Raw genomic sequence first — 19763 nt, 5'->3', positions numbered from 1 at the left:
TTGTGTTAATGTTCTCATGCGACAGGCAGAGGCAGTCAATGTTAGACCTGGTAAAACGCATCTAGCTCTAGGTGGAATCTGAGGGGAGATGCGGCAACAAGAAAGCGGCACCAACTGAGCATGCTCCTATTCAGGCAGAGACAGAAAGGGAGTGGACGTACTGTAGAAGCTGGCCATTACGTAGTTTTGGCAGCGATCACCAGTAAACTCATTTGGGCACCTGAGAGAAGAAACAAAAAAACAATGGTAGAAAAAAAACAGAGAAAAAAGAGAAGAGGTGAATATATGCTAGAAAGAAGCTCCTTCAGTGTCATTTGACTGAGCTTGGTGAGTTCACTCTCAGGAACTGAGTCTTCGTCCTCATCATGGCTTTTAGACTCTGGCATTTCCCCCAGTGGGATAAAAATTTGGATAAACATGATAGAAAGATCCCAGCATTTTAAGTGACCGTGTTCTCTCAAACGGGCCACTTAAAATGAAAGCTGGATGTTTTCTTCAACTAGGTTTTCTGCTTGGTAGTGTTGGTCCAACGCACTGGAAGGAGAGGAGTTTTGGTGGGCCCACCCGCCATGATTGCCAGCGTCATGGACCATCCAGATGGGTTTTATGAAATTGATGACCTTTGTGGTTTGTTGTGGAGACATAGCTAGACAATATCGCATTGAATGGGTTTCTGCCCTGAGTGGGTTAACCATGATTAGAACAAAAGGAATCAGTCACAACTGAGCTGTAAAGGCACCAAGCGGTAGCGATTGTTGCTGTAGTTTGGGGGAGAGAGCAAATTTCAGATTATTTTAACATACTTTCTTGGGTTTGGACTTTCATGGGCACATTCTCAGTACATCTCGCTCCAGTGAATCCAGGTTGGCACCTAGAGGGTAAAAATGTAATAAGCAATCGAACGCTATAGACACTGAACTTTCAGACTGGCAATTTTCCTCCTATGGAGTATGGAGAGTCCTACAAATGACCTGGTGGCTGAACAACACAAAGAAAAGAAGACAAAACATTTAGAAAACCATGTCCCATGAAAACTGTGGGGTATATATTTCTGTTGTTTGCTTCAGTCTTTGTAAAATCAGTTAACTGAAATTTAACTAGTGTGAGGCTGAAAGGTTGAAAGGGCTTGGCAAGGTATGGGCAGATAAGTCATTATCTCTTGGGCATTTCTGAATTTGTCAATGATCAACTGACGTTGAAACACTGATTTTGGTAAGAGCTTATATGGTTCCATCCATCATCATTTACCATTTAAATAATTCTGAGTTTTTTCTTTTGTAGACATAATTTTGTACTTCATTTCATTTTGCTGTTGTTTGGTTGTTAAGTCATGCCTGCCTCTGAGACTCCATAGACTGTAGCCTGCCAGGCTCCTCTGTCACTGGTATCTTTGAAATCATCAAATTACAATAGGAATAAAGCACTTTCACACTCTAATGATTACTGACAAGAAAAATGACATCCTCCTTTTTTAAAAAGATAATACAAAGTAGGTCTTATTTTTAATGGTGTAAAAAATCTATAAAGAGGCAGAGTTTTAGTAGTACAAATTTCACTTCATGCAATTATCCCAAATCAAATACATTTAAAAAATTTAAGCAGTTATTCTTCTACTGAAGTATTTACTGAAAATCATTTTGCATTTAAGGTAAACTGCTTTGAAACTGTATAAAATTTACATTTTACTCACTCACATTTGCCTATCAAAATTCCAGAATCCTGGTAGAATATTGTTCTCAAGGTCTTGGGATGGGGCTGTACCTAGAGATGGAAGTCCTTTAAAACTGCTCTTTTTGTTGCTGTAACTCCAGTAACTAAAGCATTTCAGAATGGATTCATTTTACCCCAAATATCATACTCAAAGAAACAGGGTCATCAAAAAGTTCCAGGACACAAATATACTTCTTACAGGTGCCCCACACTGATAGCCATGATTATTATCAGTAGTTCATCTAGACCATAAACGTCATGCATGATTTCTTTCCCAGAATAAATAAAAATAAACACCACCTTTTTGGCATCAAAGAGATGTGAATAAAGCTATTCATTTTTGCTAATATCAGGTCGATTTTTTTTTCATCCCCCTTAAAGCCAAATTCAATGTCAAAAAAACATTCTCAAGTGATTTGGTATATCTGCTTCACTAATTTCACGAAGAATGGCTTGTAAGAATAAATACTAACAGTTCCATATTTTCAGCCCTATGAGTACTTGGGTCAATAAAGTATAACTATGGTCATTAATAATAATATCAATAAGCTTAACAACAAACATCTTATTTACATAGTTTGTTTTTAATTCTTCAAAACAAGTTTTTATAAGTGAACTGGTTATTTTTGTATAGAATACTTTTGCTGAAATGAGTAGAGGAAGAACTACCTAGAGAAATACAAAAATAAGAACTATAACCTGTGAGGTTGGGTCATTTCTTATGGATATGTCATTCTACCTGCTTCAATTAAGAATGCCTTTCCATGTAATTTAAGAAAAACACATGGAACCTTGTTTTCCATGTACCTTATTTGATGTAAAAATTTGTGAAGTATATGAGATTTTATTTTTATATTTTTTCTGAACCAGGACTATAAATCCATATAGATATACACTATAATTAAGTAGGTAATTCCAGAACTAAGAATATATTCTATAATGACCATTTCATCTTACCTGTTTGTACTCTTCATAAAAATTTAAATTCTTAATTTGATCACATAATAACCCATTTGCTTCATACAAAGAACATAGTATGTGTGACTATGGCATGTGTGTGTGTGTGTGTGTGTGTGTGTGTGTGTGTGAGAACTATTAGAGGTAAGAAATGCACTTATTTAGGAATCATGAAATTCACAAAGAGCTCAAGAATCATGAATCCCTTAAGATAAGAAAAACATTTATTAGAAAATTGCCAATTATGCATCTTAGATGACATTTTTGAAATAAGAAGGCATGGGACAACTAGATGAAGGGGATCAAAAATCCTACCCAATCAATTTTCTAATTAGTACAAGATTCTAAAATGATGTTTCCTAGGAAGCTATTATTATAAGATGGTGGTTTATCTCTATCATAAAATGATACAGAATATTTGGTGCAGAAACAGTAGATCTGCATAAGGTATACCAATCCTTTTGGGAATTACCCGCTATGTCTGAACCAGAGCTTTCCTTTTACTAATGTTTATCTTCACTTGGAGGCATTTTCTTAGTGTAAATCCTTATTATTATTCAAAGTGGGGTCCAAGGACCAACAGAATCAGCATCTGCTGGAATCTTGTTAGTAGACACATAGAATCTCAGGCCCCAGTCTAGAACTATGGAATAAGAATCTGCATTTTAACAAGATCCCTAAGAGATCTGTACGTACATTAAATTTAGGATGTCAGGGATCCTGACTTCCAAAGATGGAGACTAAGGCCCTCTATCCTGTCATTGCAGAATCTTGCTGTTTGGATGTGAGAAGTCCATTTGGCTTCACTGGGCCACAGTTGTCTTCAGTGATAAAATGATAAGATTTATCTAAGTGATTATCAAAGGTTTCTTTTACCACAAAGGTTCTGGGAGTCACTCTCCTACATGGAATCACTGTGCAAAAACCTGGCATCATCTCTTCTGAATGTATTACCAGTCAGGGAGGACTCAAGAACTTTAAAACCATTCTTCTGATAGAACTGATATTTTAAGACAATCATGGAAGCAAAACAAATGTCAAATACCTATTCCTAGTTCAGTCAAGGGTTCAGAGCTATAATCATTATGTAACTTTTGTGGACATCTGGAGTTGTTGCCCAATCAGATGGGAGGAAGTGGAAACAACTTCTGCATAAGCAAACTGCAGACTGCATTGATTGGGCAGAGAAAGCATATGCAAATGGAAATGCACTTGATCTATGAGGTCTGAGTTGCTCAGTCATGTCTGACTCTTTGTGAACGCATGGACTGTAATCCACTGGTCTCCTCTGTCCATGGGATTCTCCAGGCAAGAAGACTGGAGTGGGTTGCCATTTCTTTCTCTACGGGATCTTGCTGACCCAGGGATCAAACCCAGGTCTCCCACACTGTGGGCAGATTCTTTACCATCTGAGCTACCAGGAAAGCCCATCTGATCTACAGGCTCTGATTAAACTCTACAGTATGACTCCTACAAGAACAGGGTGACTGTCTGGCTGCTGGCATACTTTTCTGTTAGCATTGTCCTTTAAGCAGCCAATCTGTCACTTTCTTCGGAGATAGGAGTACAGTAGCTTTAATCTCATTGTAAACAATATGCTCTGGCCTGAGTCTGAGCACCTTCCAAGAATTCTATGTCTTAGAAGAATCTGTCTGAATAATAATTGAGCCCTTACTGTAGCTTCAAAACTATATATACCATTTATTTTACAGATCAGATTAGAAGATAGAGATATTTTTAAAAATGTTCGTATTTGCTCTTATACAAAGATAAATGAAGATAAGCAAAGGTAAGCAATCTTTGTTCTATATTTGTTCTTCAGGGGATGAAAATTCATAGTTTCTTCTGAACGAAGCACTCTCTTCAAATACAACATCAACTCCTTCCTGAGTGTCACCTCCTCACCAACCCATGTCCAGACCTGGTTGAGGGATTCCTTATTTGGCTCTCACTGCATGGTGCCTGCCTCTCTTCCACTGCCCTGACCTGTTGGTCTTGTGATTATCTCTTTGTGAAGACGGTGAACAAATTCCGATCATTTTATAGCTCTAATGTTTTAGTCCAGTGCCTGGCTCTTGAAGGCCTCTCATAAAATACTGGTTAAATTGAACCTGATTGAAGGTTAAAACATAGTGTTCAGTAAAGAACTGTATCAAAGAGACCCAGATAGCCAACTGATTGGCCAAGTACAGGTCAATGTCAAACTTTTGGCTTTCATTTCTATAGTTTGTGACCAACTCTCTCCTCTGTAGACTTCTAGATAATTTTTTTTTTATGGTTCCTTCCTCACAGACGCCTTCCCCTATACAGAAACCTTTAACATTGAGTCTGGAATTTGGAAAAGACTCCATATAACTCCTTAACAGTAAGTCTGTTACCTCAAATTTAAATCCCATTACTGAAATTAACCCAGGATTCAATGAAGCACTTACAGTCTAGTAACCAAGACTTCAGCATGGTAAAATAAAAATGGTTCTTAATAATAACCTTAATACATAGTTATTATTATATAATTCAGCATATATTATCATCTATCAATATCAGCATATATTATCCTGATATGCTTACTGTGTGTATAATCAATTATCAACTCATGTTATTTTGTGAATCAGTTTAGTGTTTGGTGTATTTTTTACATTCTAATTGAATAAATTATTCCCCCCCCTTTCTTTGGTGGAGATACTAAATATCATTAAAGATATTTCCAGAACCCCAAGAAACTTTCAGTTATTTAGGATTTGCTAATTTTATAAGCCATTATAAACGGCTTAGTGGTTTTTGAAATTTATGGTCAATTTATAAACCATCCTTACATCCCTGCTTTTCCTGTCTTTACTTCTTGGTTTCATTAATTTTCATTAGGTTCTTCCTTGATCCAACAGGAGAAGGGAAACAGGTTTACATATGCTATTTCCCCTCTATTTACGCATCACTCCACCAGGAGATATTTTAGACAATCATTCAAAAAAGAAGCCCTACTGTCTTTTCACCCTACCTCAATATTAGTTGGGATATTTCCTTCACATAGTACAAGATCTGAAGCAATTTCTTTGATGTCCATGTTTACAAATAGTAGGTAACGGAAAGGCCAACATACACGCGTGAAGGGTTATCGGTGAGTTTAAACGTTGGGCTTTTAAGGACTTCGGCCCTTACTCTGTAAACCAGACTTGGCAGTGCACACACTACAGCGCTAGCTTGTTTTTCTACAGGATCCTATTGCAAGGGCTGACTCTTTTCACCCCTTCACTCGGGATTCTGACTAGAGCTCGCCCACTCACTGGCTGAGTCTCTGTGTTGTACATTATTCTTTCCCAAATGGATTGTTACTATTAGTCTGCATTTTTCCAAGATGATCTGCATTCTGTTATCTACTGTGAAGTGAAATTTCTTAAGGTTCATATATGCTTTTCTAATTTGTGTTTTAGTGTTCCTTATGGTATCCTCTGCAAAATACATTTGTTTCCTCAAGGAAATGCCTTCTTCAACATCATTAAAGAAAATATTAAATATAACATGTTCCTTCAATAACATTTCCTACAGATCCAACCTTAGACCTCCCCATCACTGTTCAGCTAGTATGGATCATCCCATTGCTTTTTTATTAGGATCTGGGGACTAGTTCCCCATATTTGAGATAACGGTACACACAGAGTGGCCACAGTGGACTCATGGATAAATACTGAGGGGGGAAAAAAAAACGAAGTCATCCTGGATCTGCACTGTTGGTTTTCAATGTCTAAGACATACAATCCCACTAATGAGGTGTCGGTGTTTATGAATTAACCTCTCCTTGTTTGAACCCTGGTGCCCTTCCCAGCGTTCTGTTTGTACAGCTTGTTCTGAAATGCTCATCTGTAGATGAAAAGCCTTGCCATTGTTTACCCTAAAGGAGGTATCCTTTACTTTGGGGTCAAACGATTTCATCGGATATGGGCTCAGTCTATAGCCCATACATCTCTCTGTCCTTGTGACATGATGACTTATGGACTCGGCTGATTTGTGGTTTGGTTTTGTCTCTGGAGGATGCCCCTATACACAGCATAGCGATTCTGAACCTTCCATCCACTCCAGCCTCATTTGATGACGAAACCTCTAAATACTCACTTTTGACTTAAATCTTTCAATAGAAATATTTCAAAATGGTGCATTTTATTTTATTTTAATTTTTGATTTCCCCCCAGACTTATGGAGGTATTATTGACAATACTGTATACACTTAAGCTGTGCAAACTGATGAGTTGATATATTATACGTTATTAAATGATTACCACAAAGAGCTAATTAACTCATCAGTCACCTCATACGGTGACTATTTAAAAATTTTTTGGTTATAAGATAAATAATTTCAGTTATAAGGTAACTTATAACTTCTTCAGTTATAAGATTAAAAAAAAAACCCTGGGATCTAATGTGAAATTAGTTCATAATATGGTATTGTACATTTGAATTTTGCTGAGAGATCATTTTATTTTAAATAGACTATATGCTTCTCAAGGCGAGGGCTGCATAAATGTTTTTTCCCCCATGGAGACCCTGCTTCTGGCTGGTTGGTGTCCTCCACGATACATTCCTTAGTTCCCTAAATACTTGTCAAAGCACTCAGCACACCTATCATTTACAATTTAATTAATGATTTGAAATCTGTCTGTTCCTCACAGGCCTATGGACTCCATGAGGGCTGAGACCAGGCAATTTTGTTTACTACTTCATAACGAGCACAAGCACAGAACTTGCCTCATGGAAGAAGATCAATAAATATATGTGGCTGCCTAACTGATTTCAGGAGAAAAAAAGAACCAAGCTATTAAGAACACAATGCAACTGCTTTTAGGCCAAACTGCCACTAAATTCATTTCTATAAGAACCAAAATATTTCCTTCCATCTGTCTTCTTGAAAGTCAAAATGAGTTAATAAGTACCTACGAAGTACACAGCAGGATTGTAGATACAGAGAGGGACACAGAAGAAATGAGTACTCCTTCAGTAACATTTTCTACACGTTACTGTAGGAAATGACTACAATGATCATCACTGTAGGTAGGTCATCTGAAGAGCTGACTCTCTAAGATCTTTGCCACGAGTCCCACCCACTCACAAAGGTTTGTCTCCCTGCTCAATGTGATAGCAGGTACGTGTCTCACTTGCTTTGAAGGATGAGGTCTCCCAGAGCTGGCTGTTCCTCGGCACTCGAGGACTAACCCAAAATATATTCCTTTGCTCTATTCCAGATGTCTCCTTCTACAGCCATGATGATGAAGCCACAGGACACAACTTGAATCTGAACCACCAGCTGCTGATGTGCTATAAATATAGTATTTCATCATCATTTTTACTTGCATCAATTACTAAACAAGGATTTTATAAAACCTTAAGCTTAGCTAATGTCTTGACTTTTTCTCCCCATTTTTTCTAGTGCCCAGGTGTCTCTAATCTGTATGGCAGTCTCTCTTCCCTAAACATCTTCTAGGTTTATGGTGTACCCAAACTGTTCCAGAAGGTACTATGACTCTTGATTACTTGTCACAATGTCCAAAGTCCTCTCCCTGGTTTTCAGAGCTCAGAAACTGCTTCTCCTGTCTAACTTGACTTTTTTGGTTTGTTTTGTTTTACTTCCCAGAATGGAGTTGCTGGTCTAGGTATGCATGTCACTGTGTCTAACGAGAAGATTAGATGGCATGTTATATGGTGTATTTAACTGTATGTGGAAAAAACTCTATAAATGATGACTATGCTTATAAAGTCTTCAACAAATTCCAGTCTTTTCTCTTCCTTCTTTAAATTCTTATTATCATAATAATCAGTGCTCTACCACCTGGGATAAAGACACTCTAATTGATGTACTATTTTAGTTACTCTATTTCCATAAATAGACTAAGTTCCCAGGGGCCAGAGACCATGCTGTATATGTTCATTGTGTTTACAAAAATGCCTGGGATAGATACAGCTGTTTTATAAACAAATTTTAATTAATATTTCATCTACTGAGTTTAATTTATTTTAGCACATTTGTTGTGACTTTATCTCCTATGGTTAAATATTTTTCATAACTGTCTCTATAATCATGTGTAATACAATATAGGCCCTTATATATACTACATGGTTTCATAAAAGTTAATTAGACAAAATGATAAGCTCATGTTTAAAGGCACCTCCCACTTTCCTATGCTTTGTTTGTTTTCTGTTTCTGTTTTTAAATATAAGGAAATAAACAATCAGAGATACTACATGATTGAATGAACATCAAATGCAAAGTTATAAAGCTAGCTGGTGGCCCCAACAAATCAAATAAAAATGGCTAGTGTTAAATAAAATGAAGAATTGGGAATTAAACATGATAACACAGTCTGTTAAGACAGGTGTATATATTTTTCCAATGTCTACAGAGAGAATGTAATTCTACCATTTATTTTTTATTGTAAGGAAAAACTTACTTCCCCAGAGTTAGAAGTGCTTTCACAGAAATGAGTTCATTTAATTTCACTGACTCCTGGGAAGAAATTTGGAGAACATATTAATTCTATGTTATAAATAAATTGTTCAGAGAGTTGAAGTGAAAGAGCTCAAGACTAGTCACCAAAATTGGTGGTTAAAACTCTAATCCCCACATGGGGATGCCACATCTGTCCACAGGACAGCACCGTGGGTTTATAAATATGGTCAGGTGTAAAGTCATTTTTAGATTAAAAAAAAAATCACATCAATATGTTCCAAAAGAGTTCTCTTAAGTATAACTACTCAGAAGAGCAGATATACAAGAACAGGGGAGAAAACCAAGTGGATAATCTGGACAATGTCAAGTTCAAAGTGTCTTGTTTCTTTGAACCATGTGACTACATGGGGCAAGGGGCACCAGAGGGTAAAAGATGGAATGATTCTTTTCTAGTCTTTATGCAGTCTTGAATAGAAACTGGTTTTTTTTTTTTTTTTTCTCTCCCCCTCAGGATAAATTTTAAATTATTATAGAGAGAAGAGAAATATAAAAGATGAGAAGCACCGTGGAAATTCCCACACTGTTCCCAGGAGAGAAGTCCAAGTAACAGCAAACCTCTCCTCAGAGAAGTGTTTAACTGTTATATGGTTAATCCATTTGGAACACCTTGTTCTAAATGGAGAGACAAAAGAGATTTGCTGTAAAGTCTTCCACTTCAGCTCCCAAGAAGACAACAGTGGATTAGGTGACCAGAGAGACCACTTGGAAACTTACACGCTTGTGGTGTTTCTGAGTCATGTCTTAAGTCAGGGATAAAGCTGACTTTGAATCATGTGGCTCATGCTTCAGAAATGTTTTGCTCTAGACAGATGGACCATATGGAAACTATGAACTGGCTTCATACACAGGGCGATGATGAGCCAATGCAACACTTTCACGTCTTCTGTTTCTATTCAAGTCGTCCAATGAACAACATATTATTGTAAGACTTGGTATATGATGTGCCTTTGTTTCATTTCTGACTAGTGATTGTTTTTAATGTTATACATGTTTGCAACACAGGGACTAAAAATATACTCATTTAACAAAAAAGGCATGAAACATTTTGGATATTGACTATACTCAATTCTTCAGTGTTCTGGCTTGCTTTCATGTATCAATAAAGGCAGTGCAAAAGGGGGATAAAACTTATCAAAATCATAGATGTCACAGGTTTTCTTTCCAACAAGAGCTAATGATAATCTTTAACACTTTTCTGAAAGATTGTAATTACCAAAAAAAAAAAAAAAAAAGATATGATAAAATCATAGTGCAAATTTTCTGAGAATTGGTACAGGATTCAGTTGGAGGACACAATGTTTATTTGTGGTTTGCTGCTTTAATAACTATTAGAGGAATACCAAACATTTCACATTAAGATTAGAAAAACATAAAACAAGTATTTCTTTCTAGATTGGGCTTAATATTTAATGAAAAGCAGTATGGGTGAAAAAAAAAAAAAATCACAGCTGTTGGCACAATACCAAAATGGAACCAATGAAGAGCACTTAGGTGATACCATGTTTTCCATAGGTCGTGGGAGGGCCACAGAAGAGCTGAAATTAACATGTGGGGAATAACTGTACTGGGTCCTAAGAGGTATTCAGAAACTATCATATGTACTCACTCAGCTTACAAATCTTTTTGCAAAGGCTAGGATGAAAACGATCATGTTTCATTATTATACCTAAAATCGAGTGGTCTCAGATGCTTTTTTAAAGAAGTAAACAAACAAAACAAAACCCCAAAACAGGAGGCACAGATTTAAATAATCTGGGTACGATTGTTCAAAAAGAAGCATCTAAGGAACTGTAATTTAAAGGTTTTCTTCCAAGGAGACTTACTGAAACATAACTAGATTGTATGTCTAAGACTAGGGCAGACTAGCAGGATGTACCCATATAGTAAATGTACCTTATTTTACAGATTATAATTCTCAGCTTCTGATATTTTCTATTTTGATCAGAGAAAATCTTATAGGAAATTACAGAATTTATTCATTTCTACTCACAATGAAAAATTCAGGGAGGGAGGAATGTTTGGGATATATTCACAGCTAACTGGCAGAATCAAATGCTAAAAATGACCCATTTTAATTCTCCGCTATAGGTGCATAGTGGAGAAGGTGATGGTACCCCACTCCAGCACTCTTGTCTGGAAAATCCCATGGACGGAGGAGCCTGGTGGGCTGCAATCCATGGGGTCACTAAGAGTCGGACACGACTGATCGACTTCACTTTGACTTTTCACTTTGATGCACTGGAGAAGGAAATGGCAACCCACTCCAGTGTTCTTGCCTGGAGAATCCCAGGGACAGAGGAGCCTGGTGGGCTGCCGTCTATGGGGCTACACAGAGTCAGACACGACTGAAGCGACTCAGTAGCAGCAGCAGCAGCATAGGTACATAGATTTGATATGCTGGTGACCAAAAAAAGTGAATCTTTAATTTTCAAACAATAAACATGTTGGCACAGGAAACTGTTTGGTGTTATGCCACAGCCTCGATGGAAGGGGAGTTTGGGGGAAAATGGATACATGTACCTGTACGACTAAGTTCTTTTGCTGCCTACCTGAAACTGTCACAACATTGCTAACTGGCTAAGTCACAATATAAAATAAAAAATTAAACTTCTGACAGTCATAAAATCATTCAGACCTGAAATAAATTATTTTTATATATATGCTTTCAGTTTTTATCTTGCTTCAAAGTTTTGAAAAGTCTCTTACCTATTAATTTTATCTTGGCTTATAATTATTCTCTATATTTATGAAAGATACAGCTTCTAGTTAACTACAAAATAAACATGTATTTTTAATCATTTCAATGAGACATTAAATATCTTTTAACATGACAAATTATTTGAGTTCATGGACCACACAGACCCTATATATCAAGCATAAACTAAAAATGCATTGCACAATAAACGTGCTTTTAATAAGATCTACTAATTTTAACTGCAGGGTTTTAATATTAAATGTCCTGACAACATCTTTGTTTCATTTTGTCTGTTGAGAGAGAATAACTGTGATACTTCTCAATGGTTCATCAACTCCTTCAGGTCATTGGAGAGAGCACCATTTTAAATATATCTATAAATAACTACAGTGCATGAAAAAACACTCTGCCTTCTACACGCAATGATGCTACACACACTAAGTGCATTTCCAAACTAATAACACATTGCTGGTTTTTCATTAGTGAGATCAACTTAAACTCCATTTTTAAAAAGGAGCTATAAAGCTAATGCCAAGTTTAACAGATCAGTCAGCAAATAATAGCCTGCCTTTCTGCTTCTTTTAGTTGTCCTATTTGTTTCACAGGTGACACCAGAGTAAAAAGGAACATTATCTTACAGCTTCAATCATACATTGGATGGAGATGCAAGTATCCAAAGTTCTAGGCGTCTATGATATTTGCACATCTCTCTTAAGTAACAAGGAGGAAAACCACAAGGAAAGCAACTTTATAAATACGGAGGCAAACAAACAAACAAAAAAACAACCAAACACCCACATGGAAAAAAGCAAAAAACCATTCTGGAAATAACAGAGTAGATACATGGTGTGACCTTTTCACAACACTCTACAAATAAAACAGCATTACTCAAACAATGCAACGAAACTGGAAAAGGCAGCAGCGATACATCATGAGACACAGAATCGTCTGAAAGAAGCGGTCATGGACAGAAGTCACACAGAGGGTTTCTTTTCTTACTTGCACAAGTATCTTGAGGGATTTGAAAGGTCTTTCACCATGAAGCACTCGCCTCCATTCACACAGAAAGTTTTCTCCTTCTCTGCACACTTGACAAGATGGCTTGTCCCAGCTGTAGATGTAGATGTGGCTGGATAAAAGATAAACAAGGGAAAGTTTTACACCCATCTTTCCCTCTTCTGAGCAGCCTTTAAATGCTCTTAAAAGGAAGAGCTCATATAAGATAAGATGTACTCCATGAGACTTTCTGGCTTAATAAACAACAACATTAAGACTTAAAGACATTAAGTACTTTCTATGTGTAACTAAATAGAATAAAATTATAAAAGGGTAATTATAGTTAATTTAATTACAATTAAATAGCAAACAAACATTTCTTATAACCAACACTTAATCTTCTAAAGAAGTGGCAAAGAGAAGATCTACTAAGAAAAATACATTTTCCATGTATGGCTGAATCCCTTCACTGTTCACCTGAAACTATCACAACACTGTTAATTGGCCATACCTTAATACAAAATAAGAAGTTAAAAAAAAAGAAAAATTTTCCAAGCAGGCTCAAAAATAATGATATAAATTCATATCAGTGCAACTGAATTTAGGTATCAATTTTAAATGGCAACTAATTGATAACATGATTTCATTTTGAAATGAAATATTATCTGACACAGTCTTAGTGATTTTTAACCCTTTGTCCTCCTTATTAATTTCTATTTTAGTATTTGCAACTGGAATTCAGATCCCGTTGTTTACTTATATTTGACCTTTCATGTAGTTTTCCATTTTCTCCTGCCTTTCTTTTTCATTTGCTTCATCAGCGCACATTGTGCTCTGACATTTAACTTAATTGCTCCTCTAATTCTGCTTGATTGTTACTCTACCTGATTAAAATACTTAGCATCTGATTATTTACTTTCTGCATGATTCAATTCCCTTCTGGTCTCTTATTCTTCTGTCTAAGGCATGTTTGGGACCATTTCATGGTTCTCACCAATGGCTTTTAGGAGGAAGAGCAAAGGACAGTCAAAATGATTTGCACTTTGGAGACAGATCTGGTTCAAATACTATCTGGTTCAAATACCAGCTTTGTGTTCAAGAGTAAGTTACTGAACCACCCAGATGGTCATTTTTCCCATTTAGAAAACAGGGGACTCTTAGAAGACTTTTACAGAGATTATCAGTAATCTAGGTAAAGGATCACCGATTCTTTGGACACAAGTTTGAGCGGGAGATAGACAAGGATAGGGAAGCCTGGCGTGCTGCAGTCCATGGGATCACAGAGAATCAGACATAACTCAGCGACTTAACAACAACAAGGTAAAGGAACTGGTGCTAAACTGGCATCTGATGAATAATAGCAGGTGGCAAAATGGAGCAGATAGGGAAGAATCTCAATTTTGGTATCTATCAATCAGATGTAAAGCTTAATAGAAATCTGAAGATTTTCAAAGAGGCATGCTTTTCTTGAATAATTACTATGGTAATTAAAAATTGGGTTCATTTTTAAATTCTTCCAACAAAAAGTTCTTTTCAGAATGCTTTTCTAAATGTCCAGCTCAGGTCTATATACGTAACCAAAGAATCACGGAGTGATTTTCTTACCCTCTCTTATCAGCTAACCTTTTACCATTTCTTTTTTTTTTTCCAGGAAGAAGGGAACATAATTTGCATCATTTGGCCTATAAAATCATTGAGTAGGCAATTTTTATATACCACTTAGCATGAATTTTGACATATATCTTCATGTGAAAAACTATATACTTAGGTGCTATGAATATTTTCATCCATGGCAACTGCCTTTAAAAACATTAGCTGGGTGTTGTCTTCAGTGTTAAAGGTTTTGTGCTTAAGAACTTTCACTGCTGACAGGGGTCTATGGAATGACAAATTGGGCAGAGTATTTCTGCTGAAGGGGCCGCCCACAGAGTTCTGTCACCCTATTCCTGCAAAGGAGCTCTTAGCCTCCAACAGACCCCAGCAGCAGTCCCTGAATCCCTCCTGCCGGTCTGCTAAGAATTCCCCCGTATTCAAGCTGGGCGGCAAACCCTGCAGCAGGCTCTTCCAGAACAAATGCTGAACTAAAAACATCAAAACCAATATTCCCTTCCCCGCCAAAGCAGACACTCCATATTCATTGCAAACTAACAAAGAAAATTAGCTGTGATAGATAGAAGAGACACATACATCATACCTATTCCTTGGACGTTCTGATCTTGCATTATCAACTAAGTAGCATTAAGAAACGTGGGGTTAAAACTTGAAATAATCCATTTCCCCTCCCCAATCCTTTAGAAGTATTCTCCCTGACATGCATTATCCTTTGCATGACACCCTCAGTTATGACACAATCATTTGAAAAGTCCTCAGATCATGAAATAGGATCACTAGGAATAGGAATAGTTGATAATAAAATAACTCTTGGAGAAAATGAAGTAGCAGCTCTCTTATGCAGTCAGGGACTATCCTACTTAGTGCTTGCATCCTTTAGCAGCAGAAAGAATAAAAATGATCATGGAATTACAAAGCAGAAATTAACTCCCAGGAGACGCAAAGTGTAGACTGACTTGGGTACAACTGTTCTGAACCAACAGCCAAACACAGGAATAAGTTATAATTGTCGGAAGAACCGGGGCTGGAAATGGTGATAAATGCACCTTTCAGATTTTTGCCAGGCTTCCTTATATTCTCCTTAGTTGAACGCTGCGCACAGTCAGCCCTAAGCAGATCTATAAATTCTGCAGCAATATCCTTTGTCTTTGGCCTATACATGCTATATTGCTCAGTCAGTTTCCGTTTGGTAATTCTGCCAGAAATTAATGAAACAGACAAAGCAGATTCTTCAGCCAAAACTGTAGAAACAGCATTCTTTTTAAGGCAGCTGGCAGGAATTTATAAGAGGTAAAGATTACAGTTCTGCCAAGAGAATATGCTTTTGATATCTAAAAGACGACCTTCATAGCTGCTTTTAGAAGTAGGCGACAGAGAGCTCACTTACTCAGTCCTTAATAAACTCTGCCTCCTCCTGCTGTGTACCTAGTTTGTCAAAATCTGCGGGGAGAGTCAGAAACGACAGCGACTCAACAACAACGAAAGTAAGTGCTAACTGAACAGCAGTTAGGAATATGTAACTATGACTTCATTACGTTTACGTCTGGCGTTTATATGGACATTTTATCCCAAACATACTTTCTCTGGGATGTTACCGATTTCAAAATTATAAGGAAGAACGTGTAAGTACAGTAGTTGCTTTCAAGTGTTCACTCTCAACCTGGTCTGTCAGGATAGACAAGTGACTCAGGACTAGTGACTAGTGACCATCTTGAGGAGGTCTGGACAGTTCTCCGACTTAACCAACGACGTGGAGACTAAAATTCCCATTTTAAAGACTCCCCAAATCCTGCACCATGCAATAGGACCCTTCCTTTCTAGCCTGGCTGCCTCCCTCTCTCCCTGTCTTCTTTCCATCTGTCCACAATTCTTTAATGACCACCTAGACATAACAACAGCTAAAGTCACTGCAGTGGAAATTTGTAAGGCTGTAAACAATTCTCCCTAAAAGGAGATCTTTACAGATAAAAGGTAGTGAAAGGACCCTGGAGTTAGCTGAGAAGAATCAGGTGCAAGGCACAATTTTGCCAAATACTATCTGCAGGACTCTGGTCCCAGCTACCTGTCTCAGAGTATTCAGCTACAAAAATGAGATATTATAGCATTGCTGCAAAGTTTGATAAAATGCTTTGCCAGCTGCAAAATTACACACAAAGAGATGACATGTTTCCATTACTAATGGCATAAATATGGAACAAAGAGAAGCAAAAACATTTCTGTCCGGACTCTGTAATTACATATAATCAGCCTTGAATGTTGTTTCTTGGTAAATTATTCTTTTACAAAATGTGAAGAGATGGTTTGATTTGGAGGGATAACCATTGAGTGATTACAAAACATGAAGTAAATATTAATAAATTATTCTTTTTCAAAATCACTGTCAATAATTTATACGTATTCAATTTGCTTATAAAATAAAACTGAAGAACAATTGAGCTAGAAGAAAAAGAAACTATCTCAAATATGTAATTATTTTCAACTTTCCAGATCCACGTAATTCTATAATAGTTCTTAAAAATTTTTTATTGAAGAATATGATTTATAATATATTGTAAGTTTCAGGTGTAATTCTCTAACATTTCTGACTGAGCTTCCAAGTTACATAAATTCAATGTATTTATAATCTTATGTGTTATCTGAACAGTTTAAAACTCTAAAATAGTTAAAAATATTAATAGCAACATGTCCATAGAATATGGGCCATATTATCAGTAACTAAACATTTTAGAAATCACACACTATTGCATACTTTAGTAAACATGCAGAATAAAATTTTGAGGAGTAATTAAATGTTGGCTGCTCATTACTAAATATTTTCCCATAGAATCACACAGTGTATTTCCTGTAGAATACCAGGCTTTTTCTGCTCAAAGACAGCCTAAAAAGAAAATACTGCTGGAATGGATGGTTTACTTTCTTGCTTGTTTTAAGTGGTGTTTTCCTTATCAGTGAAGTAGATAGTACCAACAAACCATAGCTATTACACAAAAGCAAACTGCTGATAAGAAACCAGCCTATTCTTCTTTGACAATTAGCAGGAATTAGTATGAGTGTATAGTGTTTACCCCAAGGAAGGATCATTAGATCCTGTCTTCCCTGAGGGAATGAGCCCTGACTAGGAGTTTTAAGGACAATTCTTAACAATTTACTTGCAGAAGATGAAATTAAATCACTCCATGCAGTTTCCTCAATAACATACACAAATACTAACAAGTTTTATATTCTGACATGAAAATGCCAATCACTGCAAAGTTGCAGGGTTTTTTTTTTTTTTTCAATCCTTACCTGTAATATTCTCCGTGGCTATGTATTTAGAAATCTGCATGCTTCCTTGTTCTTCGATCTCCCAGTTTTTTAAAATAAATCTGAAATTACTATTTTTGCTTAGAATATAGCACCTCAGCAATTATGTACCAGAGCACTTTGAACTTCTACTAGGAAAAAGTGCTTATGTTGTTCCTGAAAATGATGCTCTGGCTCAGAAGATGAGCAGGAAAAGCCACGCCACCTAATGCAGTTCCTATAGATGCCAACGGATGGGTGGGGAAGGCATTTGTTCTCCAAACAAAGATCCAGAGCCAGACAGAACCACGGAAGCATCATAGCTCTGGGTTGGCTTTTTTTTTTTTTTTTTCCCAAGTAGTAATTCAATCCTTTGCTGAATAGCAAATAGATACTTGGGGGGAAAAAAGTGATAAGAGAAGATCAAAGAAACCCATCCTGACCTGGGTATTCCCAGAGCCGATCTCCTTGGCCTCAACTCTGCTATAGAAACACTTCCCTCTTCCTAAGGGAAGAACCATCATGAGACCATAAGTGGAACCAGAAGTTTCTAAAGTAGAATTAGAGCATCTCACTTCATGGACCTCAGCACTCACTAACAAACTGGAAGTAATGTTTTTTAAGATTTTTTTTTTTTTATGGAGGCCATTGTTTAAAGTCTTTATTGAATTTGTTACAATATCGCTTCTGTTTTATGTTTTGGTTTTTTGGCCTTGAGGCAGGGATCGAACCCACACCCCCTGCATTGGAAGGTGAAGTTATAACCCCTGGACTGCCAGGGAAGTCCCAAGCTGGAAATATTTAGAAGCTGGTCGATTACCCAGAAGGTAAGCATCTGTCCAAAGAATAAGCTGACAAGGGCTGATGGAGGTTAATTGGTTAAGTGATGGACTTGAGCTTTAGTATCTAATGTCCTATATTGAAAAAGAGGATACAAATCATCTCAAAAGAATAGTTCTGCAGCCTTTCATAAAATTGTTCAAGCAATTCACAAAAGTGTACAGGATGCCCAAGGTCACAGAAGTGAATCGGGACACGCTTATTTTCTATTTTCTTATATGTATTTTGGGGCTGAAGTTGGTTCATAGGATTGCCTTTAGATTCTTCCCTCCCTTACAAGCTCTCTGGGAAGACTCTAGTATTATTTCTTCCTTCTTCAGCAGAATGAAAAGTGACCCATGGGGGTTTCTAATGGTAAAACAAAATTCTAACTTTTGTTGTAACCCTGAGCTCATTTGTAGCTAAACAGAAAACAGATTCTAAGTTGCCAGCAGTTGCTGAGCAAATGCTTGGGTGTCATTAGATAGCATTATCCTTAGAAAAATAAAACTTGTCAAGAAAGATTATTTTTCAAACAATAGATGTTGCTTTTTTTTTTTCTTTCTTACAGCACTTTTCACTCACAATGATCACAGGGTGATCATTCTAGTCAACTGCTTCTTAGAGCAACAAGTTAATGGCATAAACACCTTTTGGGATGTCTTCATTTTGCTAAAGGAGTCTCCTACAGTGGATTGCTAGCTGGGTGGAGTCACACAAAAGCTACCTTTTCTTCCTTAAGCCAATAATCTTTTCATAGCGAAGAAGCCACTCCAGACATACAGGTCTGCTGTATATTCACTATTAATTGCTGACAGTTTTATCTGAGTATACAGTTTCCATAGCCAGAAGCCAACAAACTTTCAAGCTGTTCGTTGACTCTTTTCCTATTCGTTGACTCTTTTCCTATCAATAATTTCCCTAAAGGAGTAAAATCAATATAGCCTATAAAGCAAATACTAGCAATACACTTGACTGGCTTAATTTGATGTATTTATAGATCTCACCAATCTGCATGCAGGTCAGGAAGCAACAGTTAGAACTGGACATGGAACAACAGACTGGTTCCAAATAGGAAAAGGAGTACGTCAAGGCTGTATACTGTCACCCTGCTTATTCAACTTCTATGCAGAGTACATCATGAGAAACGCTGGACTGGAAGAAACACAAGCTGGAATCAAGATTGCCGGGAGAAATATC

The 19763-nt window shown here is 36.9% G+C and overlaps 1 protein-coding gene across 1 annotated transcript in view; it reads right to left on the bottom strand.

The window, feature by feature from the left end:
- Positions 1-19763, bottom strand: part of NRG1 (neuregulin 1) — a 1131190-nt gene that overhangs the window by 20886 nt on the left and 1090541 nt on the right. The window contains exons 6-7 of the mRNA XM_052661558.1: positions 12855-12984; positions 162-220 (exon numbers count right to left, since the gene is read on the bottom strand). Coding sequence (XP_052517518.1) covers positions 162-220; positions 12855-12984 — 189 coding nt within the window. The remainder of the gene's footprint in view (positions 1-161; positions 221-12854; positions 12985-19763) is intronic.

The sequence above is a fragment of the Budorcas taxicolor genome, chromosome 24 (assembly GCF_023091745.1).
Source record: "Budorcas taxicolor isolate Tak-1 chromosome 24, Takin1.1, whole genome shotgun sequence".
Taxonomy (NCBI): Eukaryota; Metazoa; Chordata; class Mammalia; order Artiodactyla; family Bovidae; genus Budorcas; species Budorcas taxicolor.
Note: the sequence above shows the minus strand (reverse complement) of the source record. Positions and strands in the feature narration are given on the sequence as shown.